Source organism: Trichosurus vulpecula, chromosome 1, assembly GCF_011100635.1.
Source record: "Trichosurus vulpecula isolate mTriVul1 chromosome 1, mTriVul1.pri, whole genome shotgun sequence".
Lineage (NCBI taxonomy): Eukaryota > Metazoa > Chordata > Mammalia > Diprotodontia > Phalangeridae > Trichosurus > Trichosurus vulpecula.
This window is the reverse complement of record NC_050573.1, coordinates 383,197,999-383,224,478: the sequence shown is the minus strand read 5'-3', so window position 1 is coordinate 383,224,478 and position 26,480 is coordinate 383,197,999. Positions and strand designations below refer to the sequence as shown.

At 39.7% G+C, this 26,480-nt stretch overlaps 1 protein-coding gene across 1 annotated transcript in view; it reads left to right on the top strand.

The window, feature by feature from the left end:
• CFAP53 (cilia and flagella associated protein 53) overlaps positions 1 to 25,546 on the top strand; it is a 45,047-nt gene extending 19,501 nt beyond the window's left edge. Inside the window, exons 4-8 of the mRNA XM_036740766.1 lie at positions 3,787 to 4,090; positions 11,676 to 11,894; positions 16,057 to 16,273; positions 23,965 to 24,058; positions 25,222 to 25,546. Of these exons, the coding sequence (XP_036596661.1) occupies positions 3,787 to 4,090; positions 11,676 to 11,894; positions 16,057 to 16,273; positions 23,965 to 24,058; positions 25,222 to 25,441 (1,054 nt within the window). The 3' untranslated portion in view covers positions 25,442 to 25,546. The remainder of the gene's footprint in view (positions 1 to 3,786; positions 4,091 to 11,675; positions 11,895 to 16,056; positions 16,274 to 23,964; positions 24,059 to 25,221) is intronic.
• The last annotated feature ends 934 nt before the right edge of the window (positions 25,547 to 26,480 follow it).

The following is a 26,480-nucleotide window of genomic DNA, read 5'->3' as shown; positions in this document are numbered from 1 at the left end:
AGTTGGGGTGGTATCGCTCCCAAGGATGTAAAGACTTCCCCCAGCAGAATGGATAAATGAGAACAATTTGTTCCAAGGGCCATGAAGGTAGCTGAAGTAGGCACTGTGGAGCACTTAGAAACTTGGCCAGCCATCAAAGACTCCAAGGCTATCCCCTGCATCCGGGGCCATCGTAAGGCATCTTAACTTTTTTCTTGCCACTGGACTTCTATAATTCTAGAAGAGAGAGCGAGGCAGCCGATTTTTTGCAGCTCTGCCTGACTTAAATCCATTTCATGCATGAGTAAAATGATGTCATTGGATTGGTCCCCTTAGAAAATGAAGGACAAACAATAAAAACAGCAATAATCATCCGGTCAAAACCTGTGAGCCTTATCTGCTCAACACAGAGTCGATGGTGGCAAAGTACCAACTGTTCATCTTTGCCTATTTGCTTTTATGGTCACTGGGGCCGCATAGCCCAAGTGGTTCCATATTGGAGGCCTATCATTGTAACTATGATACAAGTTTACAATGATCACAACCTCATGATACAATAAATGTTTGTTGAATAATTAGAGGGTTCAACAATGTCACATGGCAATCCAAGAAGCTAGTGCAGTGTTTGACTGCGTTAATAGAAGCCTAGCTTTTGAGACTGATAGTCAATCCATGGTACTGTGCTCTGAATCAGCTAGCCAGCCCTAGCCCTAGCCAGAACCCCTCTGGGGGAGCCACATGGTTTAAAAAAGATGATGCAGAATGATGAAAGGCTTGAAGTCCAGGCCATATGAGGGTTAGCCGAAGATGTTTTGGATAATGAAGAGAAGACTCAGAGATATGGGAGCTTTTTCTGAGTATATGAAAGGCTGTCATGAGAGAAAGAGATGAGACTTATTCTATAACGCTCCAGAGAGCAGAACCAGAAGCAATGGGTTAATGTTTCAAAACAAGAAAAACTTCCTAAATGATCAGAGGGGTTCTCAGGTAGAATGGGACACTTCAAGAAATGGCAGGTTCTCCGTCCTTGGAGGTCTTTAAGCAGAGGCTACGTGATTGCTTGTTGTGGAGGATGGAACTGGAGAGGGAAGAGAGGGAGGCCGTTGTAATAATCTGGATGAGAGGTGATGGATACCTGAACTAAGGCGGGGGCTTCATGATTAGAAAGAATTGGTCAGGTGTGAAAGATGTGGCAGAAACAGGAAGATTTGGCAACTGATCCAAGAAGAGGGTTAGTCAAGAATAATGTCAGGTCAAGAATGATACTGAGACTATGAACATGGGAGAGCAGAAAAATGTGATGCCTTTGACAGAAAGAGGGAAGTGGAAGAGGGGAGGGATTGGACGGAAAGATAATGACCTCTGCTTTGGACATATTGAGTTTGAGATCTCTTTAAGACATTCAGCTTGAAATGACTAATAGGTGATAGGTGATATAGGACTGAGTCTAAAGGGAGAAATGGAGGCTGGATATCTATCTACCCATCTATCTGTCTGTCTACCTATCTTTGAGCCCTTTGCATGGAGATGAAAATTAAACCCATGAGATCTGATGAGGTCACCTTAAGAGGCCACTGAGAGAGAAGAGAAGAACAAGACTGAAACTGGGGATATTTAACCTGGGGAAGAAAAAACTCATCAAGGACGTGATTGCTGTCTTCAAGTATTTGAAGGGCTGCCATATAGAGGAGCACTTAGAACTCGTTTTGGCCTCAGAAGTTTTACAAAGATGGCAGTTCAGGTTTGATATTAGGAAAAAACTTCCTAACAATGAAGGTTGCCTAAACATTAAATTGGTTGCCTTGGGGAGAGGTGTCAGGTCCCTTCTTATAGGTCTTCAAGCAGGGGTTGTACGGATGTATGACCTCTTTTGACCTGGATTCTTTCTATCTCTACTTTGTCCACTACTTCTAATAGAACTGGGAAATTTTATTTTTGATTTATTGAAATGTATTTTCCAGACTTTTTTAAATCATGATTTTTAGGGAGTCCTATGATTCCTAAATGAGTTCTCTTTGACCCATTTCCATGTCATATATCTTATAATTTCTCCTATTTTTTCAGTCTCTTGATTTTGTTCTAATATTTCTTGCTGTCTCATGGAGTCACTGATTTTTGTTTGGTCTACTCTGATCTCAGTGAGTCATTTGCTTCGTTAAGGTTTACTATTTTCAATTCAAAGCTATTTATTCTCCTAGTGCTTTCCTATGGAGTTTTTTATTTCATTGATTATCTTTCACATTATTTCTTCTAGATCTTTGTCTAGTGTTTATGGGAAATCCAGTGTTCCCTTTGAGTCTCTGCTTGCTGTTGTTATTGCATTATCCTCTCCTTCTAGGTTGGATTTTTTATTTCTGAGCTCCTCTAGATCTTCAATAATTCTTTATAGTGGTCACTGTCTTCTTCAGTTTAGTCATCTTTCTTTTTGGTTCCTGAATGAGGGCTTTGGGTCAGGGCCAGGCTCCACCCTATGTTGCACTTCTTTTTTTTTTGGTGGCAGGGGTGGTCAGACCTGCTTGGTCTAAGCCTTATTCACCTGAATTCCTGCCTTGACTTCCACCTCCTGTGGTTAGTTCTCCCTGCATCTTTGAGGGTCAGAGTGCTGGATCTTCAACATCCTTTACGGTATCTCAGGACAGAGTGCTAAGCACCTTGGAGCCCAAGAGTCTGGGTCGAGGTAGTCTGAGCACTTGCCCCTCCCACAATACCCTTACCACTCCTAGTAGCTTCCAAGGTTCCACTATGGGTTTCTGGTACTCTGGGGCTTTTTCAAGGGAACCCTGCATTGTTACTGTCTCTAGAAACTAGGTGTTCTAAACTACTCTTATCTCTAGTTGGTCTCTGGTTGTTCTGGGAAATTGCTAGCCTGTTTGCCTGCCCTGGCTTTGCTAGGGGACCATTTCTTATCACTCCATGGGTTCCTGGTTGACTTTTTGTCCAGTCCTGGGGTGGAAGAAACCCATCATTTATTGGAGATCTCACTGGATTCTTTGATTATTGCCCTTTTAGATTTTTGCTTGAGTAGGCATGAGGTATCTGATCTTCCTTCCCTTCAGTCAGTTGTCTTGGCTGCACTTCCTCTTCTATTCACTTAATTTAGAAAGGCCAAGGTCACCCATTATATTCTGGGCCATCACCACTCATCTTGACCTTTGTCTTGCTATTGGACTTCAGTGACTCTGGAGGAGAGAGTGAACTCTGCCTCACTTAAATTAAATCCAAATTATTTTCAAGTCAAGATATCACTCTCTCGTTATCATTGGTCCTTTTCCCCAAGAATGAAGGGTGAACAAAAACAACAACAAAAATCGCTATACAAGATTATCCCTTACTAGAATGTAAACTTCTTGAGGGAGGGGACCATTTTGTTCTGGTTAAGGCTTGGCTTTTAAAGAAGTCCAGTCTTTAAATTCAGACATTTTTGTGTTTGTAGCCCCAACACCTTGACTGGTGCCTTGCACAGAAGAGGTGCTCAGTAAATATTTGTTGGATTGTAATTATTTAATGACAGCTTCAGGGTCTTTATTTCTTTGGGGTCAGTGATTTGCTATCTTCTTTAGTGAACCGTCATCTCTTTCTTCAATAACTTTTCCCTCAGAGATCTCCTCTGTTTAAATGGTTCCCTATATAGCTCCCAAATTTAAATCTTCAGCCCCAACTCCTTACCTCCTTCCCAGAACATAGATTCGTCTCTGTTTAAGGTTGGTACATGTCTTCATTGTATTTAAATATTCACTGGCAACCTATACACCATTTTATAACTTAGAGTATTGCCGTCTAATGATTTGTTTTTGTCACACCTTCCAGACAACACTGTGACGATCTCCGAACCCACTTGATGAAAGTCCATGAGAAGAAGGTGTGTGAAGAACGAGCCGCACAGGTAGCATTTAATGAGGAACTGAGAAAACAGAAAATGATAGAAGACAAACTGTTCGTTGAGCTGTGGGAACAAGACAGATTAGCAAAGGAAAAGAGAGAAGCTGATGAAGCTGCTGAAAAAGCACAGAGAAAGGAGCAGGCACTCTTATGTCTCAATGCCCAGATGGCTACTCTTGAAGCTCAAAAACAAGAGGCCAGGCGTCTAAAGGAAGAAGAAGCCCTATTAGTGGTAAATCTTTTTATATTCTCATTGCACAGTGATTCTCTTCTTTCTGTACATATATGTTGCTTGCATTATAGTATATATTGAGTTTTTCCCAAAAAGCCTCATTGTAGTGGGAGGGAAAGGCTGTATTCTCCAAAGCAGCACCAGCAGCCAGCTCTGGGAAACACAGCCAGGTTGCATATCTGTTGTCCAGTAACCAAGCTAACTAAGTGCAGAGAGGCCCAGCCTTCCAATGCTAGTGTTTGGCTACTAGCAGATGAAATTTGGCCACAGTGACGCATGAAACAGTTTTTTTTATATTTTTTTTAAAAATTTATTTAATATATTTACTTTTCAGCATTGATTTTCACAAAAGTTTGAATTACAAATTTTTTCCCCATTTCTACCCTCCCCCCACTCCAAGATGGCGTATATTCTGGTTGCCCCATTCCCCAGTCAGCCCTCCCATTTGTCACCCCACTCCCCTTCCATCTCCCTTTCCCTTCTTCTCTTGTAGGGCAAGATAAATTTCTATGCCCCATTGCCTGTGTATCTTGTTTCCTAGTTGCATGCAAAAACATTTTTTAATATAATTTATTTATTTAACATATTTAGTTTTCAGCATTGGTTTTCGCAAGAGTTTGAATTACAAATTTTCTCCCCATTTCTACCCTCCCCCCCACTCCGAGATGGCATATATTCTGGTTGCCCTGTGCCCCAGAAAAATATTTTTTTGTTGTTGTTGTTTTTGAACATGTGTTTTTAAAACTTTGAGTTCCAAATTCTCTCCCCTCTTCCCTCCCTACCCACCCTCCCTAAGAAGGCAAGCAATTCAACATAGGCCACATGCGTATCATTATGTAAAACCCTTCCACAATACTCATGTTGTGAAAGATTAACTATGTTTTGCTCCTTCCTAACCTATCCCCCTTTATTGAATTTTCTCCCTTGACCCTGTCCCTTTTCAAAAGTGTTTGTTTTTGATTACCTCCTCCCCCCGTCTGCCCTCCCTTCTATCATTCCCCCCTTTTTTATCTTCTTCCTCCTTCTTTCCTGTTGGGTAAGATACCCAATTGAGTGTGTATGGTATTCCCTCCTCAGGTGGAATCCGATGAGAGCAAGATTTACTCATTCCCCCTCACCTGCTCCCTCTTCCCTTCCTACAGAACCACTTTTTCTTGCCACTTTTATGTGAGATAATTTACCCCATTCTATCTCTCCCTTTCTCTCTCTCTCAATATATTCCTCTCTTATCCCTTAAATTGATTTTATTTTTTTAGATATCATCCCTTCATATTCAACTCACTCTGTGCCCTTTGTGTGTGTGTATATATATATATATATACCTACATATATACATACATACATAGACACACACATATGTATATATATGTATTCACAAATATATATGCATATTCCTTTCAGCTACTATGATATTGAGGTCTCGTGAATCATACACATCATCTTGCTATGTAGGAATGTAAACAAAACAGTTCAACTTTAGTAAGTCCCTTATGATTTCTCTTTCTTGTTTACCTTTTCATGCTTCTCTTGATTCTTGTGTTTGAAAGTCAGATTTTCTATTCAGCTCTGGTCTTTTCACTGAGAAAGCTTTAAAGTCTTCTATTTTATTGAAAATCCATATTTTGCCTTGGGGCATGATACTCAGTTTTGCTGGGTAGGTGATGCTTCCTTTTAATACTAGTTCCATTGACCTCCAGAATATCATATTCCAAGCCCTTCGGTCCCTTAATGTGGAAGCTGCCAGATCCTGTGTTATCCTGATTGTTTTTCCACAATATTCAAATTGTTTCTTTCTGGCTGCTTGCAGTATTTTCTCCTTGATCTGGGAGCTCTGGAATTTGGTGACAATGTTCCTAGGAGTTTTCTTTTTGGGATGTATTTGAGGAGGCAATCTGTGGATTCTTTCAATTCCTATTTTACCTTCTGGCTCTAGAATATCAGGGCAATTCTCCTTGATAATTTCTTGAAAGATGACATCTAGGCTCTTTTTTTGATCATGGCTTTCACGTAGTCCAATAATTTTTAAACTATCTCTCCCGGATCTATTTTCCAGGTCAGTGGTTTTTCCAATGAGATATTTGACATTGTCTTCCATTTTTTCATTCCTTTGGTTCTGTTTTATAATATCTTGATTTCTCATAAAGTCACTATCTTCCACTTGCTCCAATCTCATTTTTAAGGTAGCATTTTCTTCAGTGGTCTTGTGGACCTCCTTTTCCATTTGGCTAATTCTGCCTTTCAAGGCATTCTTCTCCTCATTGACTTTTTGGAGCTCTTTTGCCATTTGAGTTAGTCTATTTTTAAAGTGTTGTTTTCTTCAATATTTTTTCAGTATTTTTTTGGGTCTCCTTTAGCAAGCCATTGACTTGTTTTTCATGGTTTTCTTGCATCATTCTCATTTCTCTTCCTAATTTTTCCTCTACTTCTCTAACTTGCTTTTCCAACTCCTTTTTGAGCTCTTCCATGGCCTGAGACCAGTTCATGTTTTTCTTGGAGGTTTTTGGTGTAGGCTCTTGCACTTTGTTGACTTCTTCTGTCTGTATGTTTTGGTCTTCTTTGTCACCAAAGAAAGAATCCAAAGTCTGAGACTGAATCTGGGTGCGTTTTTGCTGCCTGGCCATGTTCCCAGCCAACTTACTTGACCCTTGAGTTTTTCGTCGGGTTATGACTGCTTGTAGAGCAAAGAGTACTTTGTTCCAAGCTCGAGGGCATGCGCCATTGATTTCAGAGCTACTTATATACAGCCAGCTCTGCCACACCAGCACTCCTCCTTCCTCAAGAACAACCAACCCGGACCTGACTCAAATCTTCAGCAGGCTCTTCACTCCTGCTCTGATCTGCCACTTAATTCTTCCCACCACGTGGGCCTGGTGCCGGAAGTAACTGCAGCTGTAGTTCTGTAGCTGCACCTCCCCCGCTGCCCCTGGGGCAGTGGCTGAACCTCAAACTCTGTCCCCCACAGCTTTTCCCACTAACCTTTTCTGTTGTCTTTGGTGTTTTTGGGTTGAGAAGTCTGGTAACTGCCACAGCTCACTGATTCAGGGTGCTAGGGCCTGTTCTGCCCAGCTCCTGGTCTGGCTGGTCCTGCTGCCTCCCACGCTGAGCTCTGTTTCCCTCCACTCTGTGCGTGATAGACCTCATCCAGTGACCATCCAGGCTGTCCTGGGCTGGATCCGTGCTTCCCTCTGCTATTTTGTGGGTTCTGCAGTTCTAGAATTTGTTCAGAGCCATTTTTATAGGTTTTTGGAAGGACGTGGTGGGGAGCTCGTGCAAGTCCCTGCTTTCCAGCCGCCGTCTTGGCTCCACCCCCCCGCATGAAATAGTTTTTAAAAAATGCAAAATAATCCTGGCTTGTGCACAACATCTTTTCTTGGTGGTGATAAGAAATGAAGGGAAGTGGGATGGAGGTGCTAAGAATCAGTTTTTAGACTGTCAAAAAATACTCATATTCGGCACACTTAAAAAGTGTGATCTCTGTCCATTCACTACAGAGTGGACTCATTTCTGAAGAATTAAATGTTCATATTAGCATTCTTGGTATAAGCAAAACCAGAAGACAAAGGAGTTGGAGCTGAATGGAAGGACAGCGAGCAGATTTTCTGCAAAGAAGCAAATAAAGGAGTCAGCCAAGTTTTAATGTGCCTCCAAAGTCATTTCATCTCATGGCACATGGTAATCTTGCTTTGCACCATTTACGTTAAGCATAAACAGACTACCACATAGGTAATTTTAGCTTACATGTCACTATTAGTTGCAGAAGGTGAAATGGAAGATAAATTCTGTGAAGGATCTTGTCTTATACTCCAGTCTAAGTCAACATATATCTCAATATTCAATTAATTCAATGTGGAAATGATAGTGAAAATTTCAATTCAAATGTTTTATTTGGTAGCTACAAAGTGCCAGCATCTAAATGGCACAGTCATTGCTCTTTAGGAGCTTTTATTCTGCTCGAGAAAGGTTGGAAAGTGAGGTGTTTTAAAATAGGAAAAATGTCCAAGGCTTATTCCTTGTTCGGAAGTGTCCTCCTCCTCTCACTAAATACATTGCTCCTAGCAGAAAGTCAAAGATGCTACTAGACTGGGTGAACATTCTAAGTACCAAACAATGTTATAACAAATGAAATCAACTCTACCATGATATTTAGGAAATGGCTGATTACTTCTGATGTGGGAATTGTCTCTGATCAAGCTGCCCACACCTAGATCTTTGACTTTAAGTTCCCAAACTGGAAGATGGTAAAGAGAAGATACTGTTTGTTATTGCTACATCTCAAATCCAACCTGCCATCCAATCCTTGCTGTAGATTTTCCCCCACTATCCCACCCACCCCCCAATGGAAAATGGACAGAAGTAATGATATTGACTCTAACTTTCTTTAAGAAATAACAATTACTAATGAAAACAGTTGCCACAGTAAAGAGGCCTAAAGAACCCAGGAAGAGCTGGCTCATACAGTTGACACTTGACCTCCTTGCAAGTGAAAGACCTAAGAAAGCCAAGGACAATACCTAATTAGAGTATAAGTTTATTTTTAAGATATTATGAGAGATAGTAATGGAAGATAGCAAGCAATATTATCCCCCTCATCCAAAAAAAAATTTAAAAAAACAGTGGAAAGCAATTGAGGAGAAAATGAGCCTGCATAGAGCTTGGTGTGACTCTTTCAAAGCAAAGGACCTTAGAGCAGATGGAACTAGAAGGGAGATCATAAATACACATGAAATGTGACCCATCTGCTTTCTTTTCTATGGCAGTCTTTTCTCATCAGCAACAATAAAGGCACAATTGCATTTGGACAGCATGGCCTGATTGATATGCTATGTCAGGACATGGCAGTGCCACTTAGGAGTACCAAGTTCAGAAGAAGATTGCCAGGCCCCACTGCAAAATGATGGAAGAAATAAGTGACATGGGCATTAGCTTTAAGAGTCCTCAGGGATCTGTTTCCAAGATATCTCAAAAAGGACATTTCAGAAGAATGGCAAAAGTCATAAATGAGAGAGAAGACATTAGTAACTATTTACCCATATGCCTCTTTCTCATTCTATAAAGTCTTTATGAAGAGGGCTCATCAACACTGACGGTATTTGATGAAAATATAAGCAGACAGGTATCTGTTTCCAGAGGACTTTATATAGTAGAACATACCACCTGTTATACAATTGACTGAGAAGTTTGGAGAATCCCAGCTCTGCTATGGATCTAATTTATTCCATACCCTGGGGCAAATTAATCCCTCTTTGTCTTCATGCTGTGCCTCAATTTTCTCATCTGTAATATGAGAGATTTGGACTAGGTAACACTTGTATGTGTATGTATGCCTATGTGGGTCTATATTTGTATTTATATGTATGTATATGTGTATATGTGTGTATGTGCACACACACTTATACACACAGATATATACAAAGCACAGAAAAGTTAAGTGACTTTCCCAAGGTCACCCATTTTAGTAGGTGTTTGATACCAGATTTGAGCCCAAGCCATCCTGATTCCAAGCCCAGTGCCTTATTCACTCTACCGGGATTTCAGAGATGGGGGAAATCACTTCAGCTAGGGAAGTGAGGAAAGGCTTTATAGGAGGTAGTCTTTAAGTGAGACTTTCAAAGAAAAGTAAAATTATTCCCAGATAACAGTTTTCTTTTCTTCTCTAAAAATGGATCCAGGTTTTATTTTGCCCAATGCTTGGAATTTTTTTTTTTGATCTCTGCCTCAAGCCATCACTGGCTAGCAGTTAAATACTGCTTCCCACAAACACACCTTTTGAAGCTGCCAACACCCTTGCCTGTATTAGACTGGGCAATCACCTGTCCTTCTCATGTAGGTTGAAGTGGTCATACCTATGCATGCCGAACACAGCAAATTAGCAGCCCGTAGCCTTAACCATCCACCTACCTTGTACTGCTCATCATTTGGGGTGTATAGGTGTTCAAGGAGGACTAGAATCTCTGGTGTAATGGCTTGCCAAGCCTTTTTTAGGGCTGCTCATCTCCCTTTGGTGTCTAACACTCAACTCTCACCTGTGGCTCTAAGAATCTGTAGCATATGCAGCAGCCACATCCTGGTAAAACCATCTCAGCAGATGGACTAAACCAGGTTGAGGGTAACCAACAGGCCTCAAACCCACTGGGGAGTTAGGGGGATGTCCCAAGCATGTGAAGACTTCCCCTGGCAGAATGGACAGATGAGAACAGTTTGTTCCAATGGCCATGAAGGTAGCCGAAGCAGGCACTGTGGAGCCTTTATAGCTTCATCACATGTTGAAGATAGCAAGGTCATCCATTGCATCCAGGGCCATCGCTGAGTAAGTCTGAAGATTTTGTCAACTCTGCCTCACTTAAATCCACTTCACACACAAGTCAAGACACCACCCCATGAAGTCATCGGTCCTCTTAGAAAACGAAGGACAAATAGCAGTGGTTGTAGCAGAAGCATCTCATGCTTCAGTGCGGCTACCATAAACCCACAGTGCTCAACATCTTTCAGTATTCCAATTAGGAAAAAAAAAGGAATGTGGATGAGAGTAAAAAAAACAGCAAAAGGGAGGAAGGAGCAGGTAAGGCAGCTTTTTTTATATGTTTGGCTTTTAATTTTGTAGTTTTAGTAGGTGTTCAATAAAGCTTATTAAAGTATCATGTGGCAGTTCAGTGTGGCTTGTCTATTTTAATACGCCCTCTGAATTCAAGTGTAAAGGTTTAAGTCCCCTTGGTCTTTTTGTTTTCTTTTTTCTTTAGGAAAAAAATGTGCGTATACACATATAGATGTGTGTATTCATATATGTATATTAAATTATCAAGTATTTATTTGTCTTCCTTCTTCTTCCACCCACTGAAAAGATGCATATAATATATGTACCATACATATATGTAATATATATAATAACTACATATGTATAATGTATGTGATATATAACCACTGAATATACATATATGTGTATATATACAGACAGGTGCATATTCAGTTATCAAGTTTTGTTGTCCTTTCTCCCTCCATTCACTGAAAAAAGAAATATCTGTAAAATATATATCTAATAGCTTAATAATTACATATATATATATATTATATATCTATAAACCATATATATTTGTTATTGTTGTTTAGTCATTTAGTCATGTCTGACTCATATGGAATTTTCTTTGCAAAGATACTGGAGTGATTTGCCATTTCCTTCTGTAGGGGATTAAAGCAAACAGAGGTTAAGTGACTTGCCCAGGGTCACACAGCTAGTAAGTTTCTGAGGTCAGATTTGAACTCAGGTCTTCCTGACTCTAGGCCCAGGGCTTTATTCACTGAGTGACCTGGCAGCCTCCAACATAAACCAAAGTTAAATGATTATATGTGTGTGTGGATGTATACACATACACACGTGTATTTGATTGTCAAGTTTATTTTTTCTCCTTTCCTTCTGCCTCCACCCACTGAAAAGACGAAATGCAGAACCCCAGTGTCATACAAGCATAGTCAAGCAAAATAAATTCCCGTGTTATTTTCTAATTGGCCCATCATCCTTTTAAATAGAACAGTTAACTTTCTTGAGTTGCATAATCCTGCTTGTCTTGGTTTCCTTATTATTTTTTCTTAGGAAGAGAGAATAGCTCAGCTGAAACGAGATAAAGAAAGAGAGAGGCTGGAGAAGCAGCAGAAAATGCGTCAGACCAGGGACATTCTGCAGAAAGCCCTCCAAGACAGGAATGAGCGTCTCGCTCAGGAAAGAGCTGAGGAACTTTACTTGGACAACAAGCTTTTAGAAATTGCTCGTCAAGAAACACGAGATGAGGATGAAGAACTAAGGCAAAAGAAAGTAAGTCCCTTTGGTGTCAGAAAGCTTCTGTAGAGCATTTCTTTAACTGCATGTTTCTTTGTGTTCGGCCTTCTGCTGACATATAAAGGGATGTATGACTCTAAAGAAACTAGATTTGTGATAACAAGTCACTGTAAATGAGCTCAAGTAACCTCTCTGCCAAAAATCCAAGTTATAATTGCTGTGAAGAGGAAGCAGAGTTACGGGGATACGAGCGCCTTTTCCGGCTGCATATCTGGGTATGTTTTAATATTCCCCTTAAATTCTAGGGTAAAGCCTTGAGTCTCTGGTCATTTGGCTTTCTATCACACATCTTGCTTAAATGTAATGATTAATTAAATTATTAGTAGATAATTAAATGTAATAATTCCCATCATGACAGCATGTACCATTTGTATTGCTGTTGAAAAGTGGACTTTAAAGGTTCAAATATGGGCCAATTCATGAACAGTAGTGACCAAGGCCTATATATTTAGTATTGGGTTGGCATAATTAAACATAAAAAAATGTGAGTGAGTCCAATATAGGTTAACTAGGATTTTTTTTTTCTTTTGGCCTGGGCCATTGATTCCTTCAATTCAGGGAACTCTCACTATCAATGCAGATCAGGCAGGTGAGTGACATTGAGAAGTTAAGAAGTCCTTATAGTTAAAAAGATCAGCATTTGAATCCTGCCTCAGACACGTCTTTGGCAAGTCACTTAAACTTTCAACCTCTGTTTTCTCATCTGTGAAATAGGACTGTTAACAGCACCATCTTAGAGGGTTGTAAGGGTCAATTAACTGTTTTACAAACCTTAAAATTCTATATAAATGTCAGCTACTACTATAATTATTAGGTTTATAAAATTGCTTGGCGCACTGAGAAGTTAACTGATTTGCCCAGGGCTACACAGTCAATGTCAGAGACAGGTCATGAATTCAGATTCTGATTCCAGAGGCCAAGGGTCCATCCACTAGGCCATGTTGCCTCTCAAGAAGGACATTTTCAGGTCCTTCAGGAAAACACAGAAACACACACACACACACACACACACACACACACACACACCCCTCTAAAGTATTCACTCATCCTCAAGTAGAATCAAAGTAAATGTTACTGTTATATTACAGGCAAATCATATTATTGAAAAGATATTTCAGCAAGGTTTTAGGAAACTTTCCTTGGATTCTAAAATGAATCCTGATCAAAAGAGAAACTGATTTCCTTATTTGGGGGAATTCATTGTTCCAGTGGAGTTGGATACATTTCTATTAAAAAAAAAATTCAAAACTTTCATCAGAATAAACATGGCGGCCACACTTCTGATGTGCTGAGCATTGCGTCACCTCTGCCCAGGACTCCAGAAATTTGGACTCTATTGCTAACTGCCACCAGCAGTGACTAGAGTGAAGTCACTTTGCCTCAGTTTCTCCATTTATGAAATGAAGATAGAACTTGCCATGTCCGTATCCCAAGGGTATTGTGGGAACAAATTAAGTTAGGTATTAGGTATTAGATTTTAAGCGCTGTTTACAAATGTTAAGACACTGCTATTCTTACTCTATATCCCGCAGGAGGATCTCTGCTAGGAATTGTAGTCCTTGACTTTCATTTCCCGTACTTAGCACTTTTTCTTCAGACTGTCTTCTGCTGTTGATCTGTTCCCTTTTTTCTCTGAGAACATTGGGATTTCTTCCATGTCTAGGGATCCAATGGCTTGATTTTCCCTAATATAGAAATTCTTTTTTTTTAGTGGATCTAACACCAAAGAGCTGGCTTACAATTTCAAACTTCCCCATTAGGCGTGGTTGTTCAGTCTTTTCAGTTGTGTCTGACTGTTCGTGACCCTATTTGCGGTTTTCTTGGCAGAGATACTGGAGTGGTTTGCCATTTCCTTCTCCAACTCATTTGACAGATGAGGAAACTGAGGCAAACAGGGTTAAGTAACTTGCCTAGGGTCACCTAGTAAGTGTCTGAGACCAGAACTGAACTCAGGAAAATGAGTCTTCCTGACGCCAGGTGCAGTACTCTATCCACTATGTCACCTATATCTAAATTACGATATCCTCCATCCTAAAAAAATCCTTGCTTTTGAGGCCTGGGATAACTTAAAACAACCTACACTGTGTTTTAAGGAGATTCAAAATGAACCAATAATCTACTCTTAATCAAGGATAGTTATATTAGCAGCTTTGTATATAGGTATGAATTGTTAAAAAATCAGATCACCATAATTTATTAAATATGTACATCTGAAACTATGCTGAGAATACATACATAAAGAGCTTGATATGTCCCGCCAATCTTCCACCAACATATTAAGCTGAATTCTATCCTTCAGAATATTTTCTTAACCATAGATGCAGGTAAAGATGGTAAATCATCCTGATGACCTATTTTTGTGATCAATTTTTAATAAAAGGGAATATTAATCTACATAATTTATTTGAACCAGTATTCAAAGAATTGCCTTGGAATAATAAGGATTTTTTGGAATTTTTCCACAAAAATATAAACTTGGGGCATTTATTACCTCAGATATAAAAGAAATATTTTTTATCTCCTAGGAGATAGCCTTGTATTGAGAGTCAGAAGACCTCTCTTTTTGTCCTGGCTCTTTCTACTCTCCTATGTAGCCTTGAACTCCTTTCTGAGCAACAGTTTCCTGACCTGTGAAATGAAGGTGCTTGACTTGATGATTTATTTTTTTAAGTTAATTTAATTTTTAAAATAATATTTGATTTTTTCCCCAATTACATGTAAAAATAATTTTAACGTGTTGTTTTTCTTTTCAAGTTTTGAGTTCCAAATACTATCCCTTCCTTTCTCCCTCCTGTCCCCCCTCCTTGAGACCATAAGCAATCTGATATAGGTTATACATGCGCAGTCATGTAAAATATTTCCATATCAGTTATTTTGTACAAGAAAACTCAAACAAAAAAAAGAAAGTGAAAAGTACTATGCTTCAGTCTATATTCAGATGACATCAGTCCTTTCTCTGGAGGCAGACAGCATTTTTCATCATGTTTCCTTTAGGATTGTCTTGGATCACTATATTGCTGAGAATAGCTTAGACATTCACAGTTCTTCATTGTACAATATTGCTGTTAATGTGTTTAATTTAATTTTTTCCAGCCAACAAAAATCTATTTTATCTCCCTCCCATTTCTCACCACCATTGGGAGGAAAAAACAAAGAAAAATGAAATCTTTTTTGTTTGTTTGTTTTTGTTTTTGGAGGGGGGAAGGCAGGGCAATTGGCATTAAGTGACTTGCCCAAGGTCACACAGCTAGTGTGTCAAGTGTCTGAGGCCAGATTTGAACTCAGGTCCTCCTGACTCCAGGGCTGGTGCTCTACACGCTGCACCACCTAGCTGCCCCAAAACCTTTTTTTTTTAAACAAATATGCATAGTCAAGCAAATTGAATTCTCCCATTGGCCATGTCCAAAAGAAACGTTTTTCTCATTTCATACCCTGAGTCCCATCACGTCTCTGTCAGGAAGTGGGTGGCACACTTCATCCATCCTCTGGAATCATACTAGACCATTGCATTGATCAGAGTTTTTAAGTATTTCAAACTTGTTTGTTCTTAAAATGTTGTTGTTATTGCATAAATTCATCTCCTTTTCTAGATTAGTTTCTATGATTTCCTCCATCTCTAGGATACTATGAGTTCAACTGGTTAGGGTTATAGCTTGTTTCCAAGAAAACATAAACTACTCTAAATTTGTATTTCTATTCCCAGTGCTTAGCATGTGCCTGTCACATAGCAGCTGCTTAATCGATGCTCATTTGTTGTTTGATCTCATGCTAATGAGGTTATGACCACAGGGTTCATCACCATAGGTCTATGTTACACCCAAAAGCCATTCTAATTGCCAGCAATTTCAGTTGTCAGCCACCAAGGGGAATGTAAAAGAATAGATGAGTTAGCAGATAAACAACTCAAGGTGCTTGCCCCCTACAAAGAGGTCGGCACTGCCATGCTCATACATGAAGGCTCTAGAGTGTGATAATAATCTGTTTTAGTTAACAACATTTCCTCTGTCTAAATTAAAGTGAATAAAATCACTCAAGTCACTATAATAAATTATCTATTTCTCTCAATAAGTCATGTATATGTAAGTTATCAGATGTCTCACTTTGACAGTTCTTAATTTCATCTCCTTTTATTATGTAGGAAGACACTGAGAGGGAGGGAAAGATGTATCAGGCCTATCTGAATCAGTGCTGGGAAGCTGAGAGACTTCATGAAGACGAGGCAGACAAAATCATAGCGGCTGAGGCAGCAAAAATAAAAGCCAAGAAAGATGCACAACTGATGCTTGAAAAGGATGCAAGAAAACGACTAATGGATGATGTCTTGGCTACCAGACGACTACAAGTTATAGAAAAAAGTAAGAAACTGAATTGTGGTAATTTTTGGACCCAGGCCAATTTTAGTAATTAATCAACTCATAGTTGTTGTGTACTAGCTATCTGTGGTAAGTGCTATGAGGGAAATAAAAAGGCATTCAAGATTTAGGCTCCCACCTCTGAAGAATTCTGTATTCTAGGTGGGGAGAAAAACCGTTAAATGCAGATTCTTAGCACTAAATGAAGAGGTTGATGAGGACTTGGAAATTTGTTCTGAAGATTACAGAATTTGGGAAATTCCATGAATATTATACATTACCATAATAATAAGAACAGGTGAGGGTAGATCTGAATAGCTTCTCTTTTTTCCCTCCCTATTGATGAGCCCTACATAGCTGTAACTCCTAGTTTCGTATTATTTGTAGATTTCATAAAGATATCTTTATCCAAGTTATTAATAAAAATGTTGATCAGGACAAGCAGAAGATAGAGCTATTACAGGCTGTCCTCCAGATTGATTGATCTGGACTTTTGACTGATTAATCAAAACTTTTGAGGTTCAGGAACTCGGTCAGTAATGATTCCACCTTCACTATTGTCTAGACCACATGTGTCCATCTTGTCCATTACTATGTAATGAAAGGCTTTGTCAGATGCCTTGCTGAAATCCAGATAGATCACATGCCTAGCATGCTTCTGATCTACCAGGCAAGTAATCCTGTCAAAAAAGGAAATGGGGTTAGTTGGGAATGACTTGTTCATAGTACTTTTGCAGGCCATTAATTCCTGCTCTGATTTTACTTTCTTCCCTTCCCAATTTCAACCCTATAGTTAACCAATTCATCTACACTCTCATCTGTTCTTGAACCCCTTATCCCCTTTTCCTGTGTCTGCTCATCCCTTGCCAAACTGCAGCCTGGGTTACTCTTTCTGTCTGCCGCCTCCACTCTAACTCAGGTAGGAGTAGCCTTCGTGGAGCTGAAGGAGGTCACACAACAATACTACCTGGATACACTCTAAATTCACATTATCTCATTTCAGCTGGATCCTCATTTTATTCCTCTGTAATTGATTCCTTGCCTCAGATTCTGCAGAAGCTATTCCACACCTTCCTTTCTCTCCCATAGCTTCCTCTTTCCTTTCTTTCCCTGCTAAAAATCTCACTTTCTTCCTGAGAAAGTTGAGGTTTTTTGCCACAAGCTCTCTCTTCTCCCCCTTCTTCTTATCTCAAAACCCTTTAATATCCTCCTCCATCCTTCTTTTCTCCAGGTTTGACAATGAAGTGACCTTTGTACGTGCAAAGGCCAAAAATCCCTCTACGTGGACCCCAGACCCATCTTCTCCCATCTTTTCCAGCGAAAGACAAGACGTTCTCCATCTCTATCTGTCTCTCTATTTCATTTTCAACCTCTCCCTACCTACTTGTTGCTTTCCTACTACCTTCAAACCATGCCCAGGTCTCCCTTCACCCTTATAAAACCTCTGCTATAACCTGTCATCCCTTCGAGATACCAGTCTTATGTCCCTCCTTTTCTCATTCAAACCCCTAGGAAAAGCTATCTATACTTTGTTGCTACTTCCTCTGCTCTCACTTCTCAACTCTTTGCGGTCTAGCCGGTCTCTTGATTGCTAAATCAAGTGGTCTTTCTTCAGTTTTCATCCTTCTCAACCTGGCTGCTTTTTTTTACACCACAGACCACCCACTCCTTTCTGAGTTTTCATGAGACTCCAGTCTTCTTATTTTCTTCCCACCTGTTTTACTGCTCCTTCTTAATCTCTTTTGCTGGCTCACCATCATCATCATCATCATCAGTAATATTTGCTAAGCACCTACTGTGTGCCAGGCACTGTGCCAAGCACTTTACAAATATTATCATATTTGATCCTCACAACAACCCTGGGAGTACGTACTATTATCATGCCCATTTTACAGTTGAGCTAACTGAGTCAAACAGAGGTTAAGTGACTTGCCCAAGGTCACACACACCCAGTAAGTTTCTGAGACTGGATTTAAACTCAAACCTTCCTGACTCTGGGCCCTAGCTACCTTCTCATCCCCAAGTGTGGATATTCCTCAAGAATCTGTCACGAGCCTTCTTTTCTCCCTGCACTCTCTCTTTTGGTGATGTCACCAGTTCCTGTGGGTTTAAGTGTCATCTTTCTGCAGATGAGCTCCATATGGATATATCCATCCCCAGTCTCTCCTCTGGACTTTAGTAATAATTGTCGATTTGTGTCACCACCTGCCTATTGGACATTTCAAACAGGACATCCCAGAGACATCTCAGATTCGGCATATACAAGAGAAGTCATTCTGCCTTTCCTCAATCCCATCCCTTTTCCAAACTTTCCTCTTTCTATCAAAAGCACCACCACAGTTCAAGTCTCCCAGCTTAGTCATAACCTTAGTGTTATCCTGAACCGCGTCACTTTTCCGTGCCTCACACGTTCCAATCAGTTGTCAAGTGTTGCTACTTCTGTTTCTGCATCTCTTCTATCTTCTCTGCTCACACGGTGACCGCATTAGCAGCCTAATCACCTCTCACCTAGATTATCCCACTGTCTTTTAATTGATCTCCCTGCCTCAAGTCTCTTCTCTCTCTAGTCCATCCTTCATACAATGCTGCTAAAGTGATTTTCCTTAAATGCAGACTTGATTATGTCACTCTCCTACTCAATAAACTCCAACTGCTCCCTATTACTTACATTTTACTTACTATATAATATCCTATTCATAAAATAAATTTTATATAAAAATATAAACTCCTATTTTGTTTTTAAAATCTTTAACAACCTGGCCCCAACCTATCTTTCCAGCCCCATTTACATGACTCCCTACTCCCCCCAACCCAACTCTCTTTGATCCAGCCAAGTTAGTGTTGTCTGTGCACCTCACACAAAAACACTCCATCTCCCACCTCTACTTCTGTAGAAACCACTTAGTCCAACCCTTCCATTCTACAGATGAGGAAACGAAGGCCTAGAGGGGTTAAGTGACTCTCATATTAAGAATCAGATCCAAATAGTCTAACTCCTGGATTAAGGATCTCAGGAGGGGAATTCCCCCATGCCAGAAGCATAGTTATGACGACTCCTTTCCTGATCCCCCGCCCCCTTCCAACTGCTAGTTCCCTCCCTCCCAAACCACCTTGTATTTGTTTCTGTTTTTTTCACTTTATATGTATTCTGCATATACTTACAGGCGTGCTGATAGCCTCCCCCATTAGAATGGAACCTTCTCAAAGTGTGGATCATTTCAATCATTTTATTTGTTTCCCCAGCTCTTAGCACAATTCCTGGAACAGAGTAGATCCATAATACATTTCTGTTGATTGTTTGGTGAACCCCTGTCAGGTACTGCTTGTCACTACTTCACTTTCTCAATGTTCCCCTCCTAAGATTCCTGATCCAGGGGCCAGAGTTTTTGTTGTCAACTCATTTTCAGTTGTGTCCAACTCTTCATGAGCCCTTTTGGTGTTTTCTTGGCAAAAATACTGGAGTGGTTTGCCTTTTCCTTCCCTAGTTTATTTTACAGATGAGAAGACTGAGGCAGACAGGGTTAAGTGACTTGCCCAGGATCCCACAGCTCGGAAGTGTCTGAGGCCAGATGAGTCTTCCTAATTCTAAGCCCAGACTCTGTGCAGTATGGCACCGCCCAGCTGCCCTAGGAGTCAGACTACTGTATTTGAATTTGATTCTCAGTTCTGCCACCAGATTGCTGTAGGACTGGTCAGGACACTTAACCAAAAGACCCTAAGTGGTCGCAGAAGTCCTTTCCAGTTTTAAAAACCTCTAACAGTATGATTCCATAGTCTTACTATCTTAATTCAGGTGTCCCTGTTCTACCTACCACTAGAATCTGAGTTATGTCCCACCTCCCCACTTCTGCTAGCCCCTATCTCATTCTCTGGAACCCACTACCCAAATGCTGTTTTCTAGCTGACTGAAGCCCTCTGCCTTTCCCAGGCATTCTTCATGGACCAAATAAAAATTCTGTCAGTTATAGAAGGAAAAAAAATGCACTGGACTTGATAGTAAGAGAGATCTTGATTTGAATTCTTGATCTGACACATTTGTTATGTGAATCTGCTCTGAGTAACCTCTGTGCCTCAGTTTCTTTATCTGTGAAATGAGAATAATATTTGTACTACTTATATCAGTGGGTGGTTGTGAGAAAAGTGCTTTGTAAAGTTTCGAGAAGTATCTAATCCTTGATAATCATTGAGAGCTCAGTAGTTCAGGGCTGTGTGTAGGTGATTATCCAATTAAATAACAGTCAGTCACTTTTTAGTCATGTCCGACTCTTTGTGACCCTATTTGAGATTTTCTTGGCAAAGATACTGGAGTGGCTTGCCATTTCCTTCTCCAGCTCACTTTATAGATGAGGAAACTGAGGCAAACAGGGTTAAGTAACTTGCCTACGGTCACCCAGCTAGAAAGTGTCTGAGCACAGGTTTGAACTCAGGAAGATGAGTCTTCCTGACTTCAGGCCTTGTACTCCATCCACTGCACCACTTAGTTGCCCTAACTTAATAATAATAAATAACATTTATGCAAAATTAAAATATTGGTATTCATTACAGTAGATGGTCTGAGGTGGCTTAAAAAACCTCTCTCAGTCTGTTTCTCTATCTGTAAAATGGGGCTAAATGACTTGTTCATGCAATTGGTAAGTATCTGAGGCAAGAAGTGTTAACCTAGATCTTGACTCTTAAATTCCGACTAAGTAATTCACAGGAGAATGTGGGTGAGGTTTAACCCTTTTAAAGATGTTTGCTTTGAAAAGGAGGGCTTTGTAATGCAAATGAAACTAATTGTTGGACTAGGGTCCATATTTGTGATGAAGGATGTTCATCTGCCCTCACCTCTTCTGCCAACAAAATATGTCAAATCAGTTTCAAAACCCATGTTTCTTCACCTTTGCAAGCTGAGTTGACAGGACTCAATGAAACCAAGAGCCATGACATCCAGAAATAGAGATGGTGTCCTATGCAATATTTAGTTAACAGTTCAAAATCATGAGAGGTGACCTCGAAGGTATCTTCCAGCTCTAATTCTACTCTCCTTTGTTTAATTGCCAAGTGAATGGCATGGGCAGTATTTGTTGAATGAATGAAAAGCAGAGGCTGTAGTTTGGGTTCTCATGGCCTGAACAGGCTTCATGAACAAGCAGGAATTCAACTGGGTTGGAGGAAGATTAAAAAAAAAAGCCATGAGTGGACTCATTTGTTTGGAGTAGAGGATTCACCTAAGGGGGTGCTAATACATTGGGAGCATGTGTTGGGGCAACCTGGTGTAATGGGACAAGTGCTAGAAGACATGGGGTCAAACCCCAGCTCTGCTTGTTCCCTGTGTGACCTTGAGCATGCTCCTTAACCTCTTTAGGCTTGTTTCCTCATTGGTACAATGAAGTCATTGGAATAGAAGGAATCTCAGCAATCATTTAACTATAAATCAATGTTCTTAGTGCTGGCAGTATGTGGCAGTAATGAAAGAGACAGGCCAAGCTGCTAGAGGGTTGAGAAGAGGGAGGAAATCTCCTTCCTCTGGGTGGGTTTGACTTTCTTTTAGCTCTTTCCCCTCTCAGGGGATGAGGCTTTCCTTTCCAGCCCTGTTCACCAAGAAGGAGTTCTGTGGTTCAAACAATAAAGTGAACTTGCCCATCCCTGTCTTCAAGCTGCCATTTTAAATCTGACCATAATTCATTTCAAGGAGTAGCTAAATCCCTATTTCATGTTCTTGGCTTATACAGTTATCCCTTCCACGTTGCTAGGTTAGGGACATGGTGCCCTGTGATCTGGAAAATACATATAAAATTTTTGGCCCTCCCTTTGTACCACAGAAGAAATCTTAATTTTTTCTTTTTCTTTTATGGGGTGTTTACAATTCCTTATTGTAAAATTTGGGTTGATGTTATACAATATCATACATATATTTTATGCATTTCTGAGTTTCTAAACTTTTTCTGTGCCATCTGCTGGCCTTCGCTTCCTCAAAACTCTCCCCAAATTCACATTTAATTTCTTATGCCGACCCTAGATATATTGAAACCACTATGGGGAAAGTCGCAATGTGAAAGGGACAACTATACTGCACAGTCTAGTAACATTCTCCTCCTTTGTCCTAATAGCTCCAAGTACCAGATCAGCTTTAGATTAACAAATTGTCTGTCTCGACAGAATAAAGAACTCTCTCTCCCTTTTTTTCACCCTATTTGTAAACTTTAAATAACACGGGCATTTCTCCTGGGGCCACAGGGGTCAGCAGGATTTAATAGCAGGTAAATAAGTTCTAAATTGAAAGCAGTAGACAAAGAACCAAAGCTAGCAAACCCAGCTGTCCAGAAGAGGGAAAAGTGGCCTTACTGGGAAGTAGAAGAGGTCCCTGGATTGGTTGGGTTCCTCTGGCAGTTCTCCCTGTCTTGGAGCCACTGTAATGATAATGCAGGGCCAGTCCAGATCTTCCAGGAGATCATCTCAGTTTCTCTTCCGGCACCCTTCTCGTTCCCATATTTGCTATTGAGTCCGTTCCTCTGCCTCTGGGGTCAAAGTTAGTACTGCCCCCAAATCTGTCTTTGCCAAAGATAGGCTATACTATAATATGCCAAGAAGGTAACTAGAGGAGAGAACTATGTGAGATTGTAAGATTCTGGGATATTTTTGTAGCTCTAAGAAGGTAAACCATTGCCATGCTGTGTGCATCCCACACCTCTCCACCCACTTCTCTCTCAGATATTTGGCACTCCTGAATCCAGCCTACCTCCACCATTTCTACCTAACTGAAGAATGAAGAGACAGTAAATGGATAAATGCATTTGGCTTTATTTTTCTCTATGACTCCATTCAATTAATGTTTACCTGAGGTGATACGCCTGGAGTGACTGTCTTATCTTGAGATTTATAGTTGCCCATCTAATTTTTTCACCCAGATATCTTTAAAATCAAGGTTATCTGATATCTAAAAACTATTAAATTGATGTTGGAGTTTTACAGGAATGAAGTGTAAGGGCTATAGACTTAAAGGACTCTAGGAGGAATGTCACAATGATAAAATTTGTAAAATAAGATGCATAAGGAATTTAAAGCAACTATTACTATTTAATCTGAAGAAGCAAAGACTGAGGTCATTTAATAATGAACGGTGGTGGTTGTTAACATTGGAAATGGTTACTAAAAATAGTTAGCACAACCTTCTTCCGTTGAGATTTTATACAATTATAGGGCAGAAATTGCACTGTCTGAGATGGCTTAAATGTGGTCCTATGGGAAAGTGGGTGTTGGTTATATTAGTTTCCAACTTTTCTCACTCTCTGGCACACCTACAAACTTCCTGTCATACCATGCAGTGAGAGAGAAGGATGATAGATCTGCTTTTTTTACCTTGTTCAATTATCTGTTCATTTGTCCCTTCACACCTCACATCACAAGCATATTAAAGAAATAATAAAAATCTTCTCCTGTCCCTCCACAATGGAAATCATTGCCTCTACCCTCCTTGTACCTGGAATGGCCAAAACTAAAAAGAGAACCAAAGGATTGCAAGCACAGGTTATGCTGGCCAAGAGGCAATACATTAGCCAGCCATATAACACAGTGTGGTAATGAAGGCCAGAAAGATGTGGGCAAGTTTTCATCTTGTTTAGAGGAGTTGGGTTCTGTTTGTTTTTTTTTTTTTGGCAGGGGGTGACTTAGAATTCTGTAGTTTGGAAATTAATTATTTTTATTTTTTTTAGTGGAAAGAGAAGCAAAAGAAAAAGATCTTGATCTTGAATTAATAATGAAAGGCTTTGAAGAACTTAACCGTGAAGATGCAGAAAATAATGCAAGGTATAATGTTATTTCTTATTTCTCACTTATAATAAAAATCCATTCATAAATAGATATTGAGGACAGTGCCCCCCTGACACTGTATTATATTTACTAATATCACATCAGTATTACTTCTTTCCTTCCAGGAGATAAAATCTTTATAAGATTTGACAGTCATCAATGCCAAATTCTGGTTTAGGAGGCATTAAAATATTTTAAAAAATAAACAGTGGCGCTAAACAAGTATAGAATGACCACCTGGGTTGGTAGGAATGGTCTTAGGTTGGTAAGTCTGTGAGAAAATGACTCAAGTGATTTTTCCAACTTTCTTCGGATCTGCTAAGTTAATAGTATGGTATCATAAATACTTACTAGTTTATCTGTGGTATGGAACCTAACAATTCCTGTGTATAATGGATCTAACCTATGATAATAGCCTTCTGTACTCACCCACTAGGCCAGGATTCCAGGATGCCCTGTATCTGCTGCCACAATTAAATTTGGGTTGAGGATTATGAGGAAGAGAGAACCTTGGCTTTTCACTGATTCCTCACACTGGCAGCAGTTAATATTGTTACCCAAATCAGCCTATAGCCTGAAGAAGGGAGGGTACTTCTGTCATATATTTATATTTCCACGGTCATTTCCTAGGTTCATTCCTCCATTCATTGCTATCCCCTCTACCTCCATTTTCAACGTCTGAAAGAAGGTATTTCATAAAAAAAAGAGTATGTCTATTTGAAAAAAGATAATATATTTGTATTATTCCACTATTAGCTTGGAACCACTGATAATAAATTATAGCCATTCTTCTGACTTTATCATACATGCTTCAGGTTATCATTTTAGGTAACCTTTAGCAATAAAAATAACTCACTATATTTCCATTTTTAAAAAGAACGATATTTACCGTTCATTTTTGTATTACATCATTTCCTGTAAGATTCTTTGTCTGCACATTATTACTATCATTGAATTACATATATATGTATATATACATATATATATATATATATACACACATACATACATATTTTGGCACTAGCTGATCCTCTCAGTTGCATGTGGGGAAAGGAGAGGTGTCATTTACTTTACAGAAGGGTAGCAAACAATAATATCTTAAGGAAATTTGAATGGTTAATTTGCAAATTTTACACTTGTATCATTTCTATCTTTCTTAGAAAAGTCATGGAAACCCTGGAATACAGGGAGCAACTGCAAGCTCAGATTGAACACCAGCGCCAGATGCGAGAGGCAGAAAAAGCAGAGGACAGGAGAGAGTATGAAGCGGGGCTGACGGCGAAGAAAGAGTTTGAGGAACGTATTCAGGAAGTGCTGGCCAAGTATGAGGCTGACCAAGAACACACCCATCCCTTTCGAAGAACTGTTCCGAAAGCATAGTCTGTTTAGTATCAATTAAGATACAGATTAACTCTTCTAATGCTCAAATATATTTTATTTTGAAATTCTTACTAACTCATTAATAAACTATCCTTTTCTCCTTGAGTTTGTATAATTATTTTTAAGACCCCCAAATCTCCTTCTCTTTACAACAGTGTTTCATTCTTTCTGCAAATTTCTCATATCAAGTTTAATGACCGAATCCTAACCACCCTATTTTCTTCCTATCTGAAGTCTCTGCCCACCATTCTCTTGTCCTTTCCATTTACCATGTCTTGATTCAGTGAAGCATTTATTTAATTAGCCTGACCTACTTTTTTTCTTTTTATTCTTTTTATTTATTTATTTGTTCATTTATTTATTTATTTAATGTATTTAGTTTTCAGCATTGATTTTCACAAGAGTTTGAATTACAAATTTTCTCCCCATTTCTACCCTCCCCCCCACTCCAAGATGGCATATATTCTGATTGCCGTGTTCCCCAGTCAGCCCTCCCTTCTGTCACCCCACTCCCCTCCCATCCCCTTTTCCCTTCCTTTCTTGTAGGGCAAGATAAATTTCTACCCCCCATTGCCTGTGTATCTTATTTTCTAGTTGCATGCAAGAACTTTTTTTTTGTTTTTGAACGTCTGTTTTTAAAACTTTTGAGTTCCAAATTCTCTCCCCTCTTCCCTTCCCACCACCCTCCCTAAGAAATCAAGCAATTCAACATAGGCCACATGTGTATCATCATGTATAACCCTTCTACAATACTCATGTTGTGAAAGACTAACTATATTTTGCTCCTTCCCAACCTATTATTGAATTTTCTCCCTTGACCGTGTCCTCTTTCGAAAGTGTTTGTTTTTGATTACCTCCACCCCCATCTGCCCTCCCTTCTATCATCCCCCCTCTTTTTTTTATCTTCTTCCTTCTTCTTTCCTGTGGGGTAAGATACCCAATTGAGTATGTATGGTATTCCCTCCTCAGGTCAAATCTGATGAGAGCAAGATTCACTCATTCCCCCCTCACCTGCCTTCTCTTCTCTTCCTACAGAACT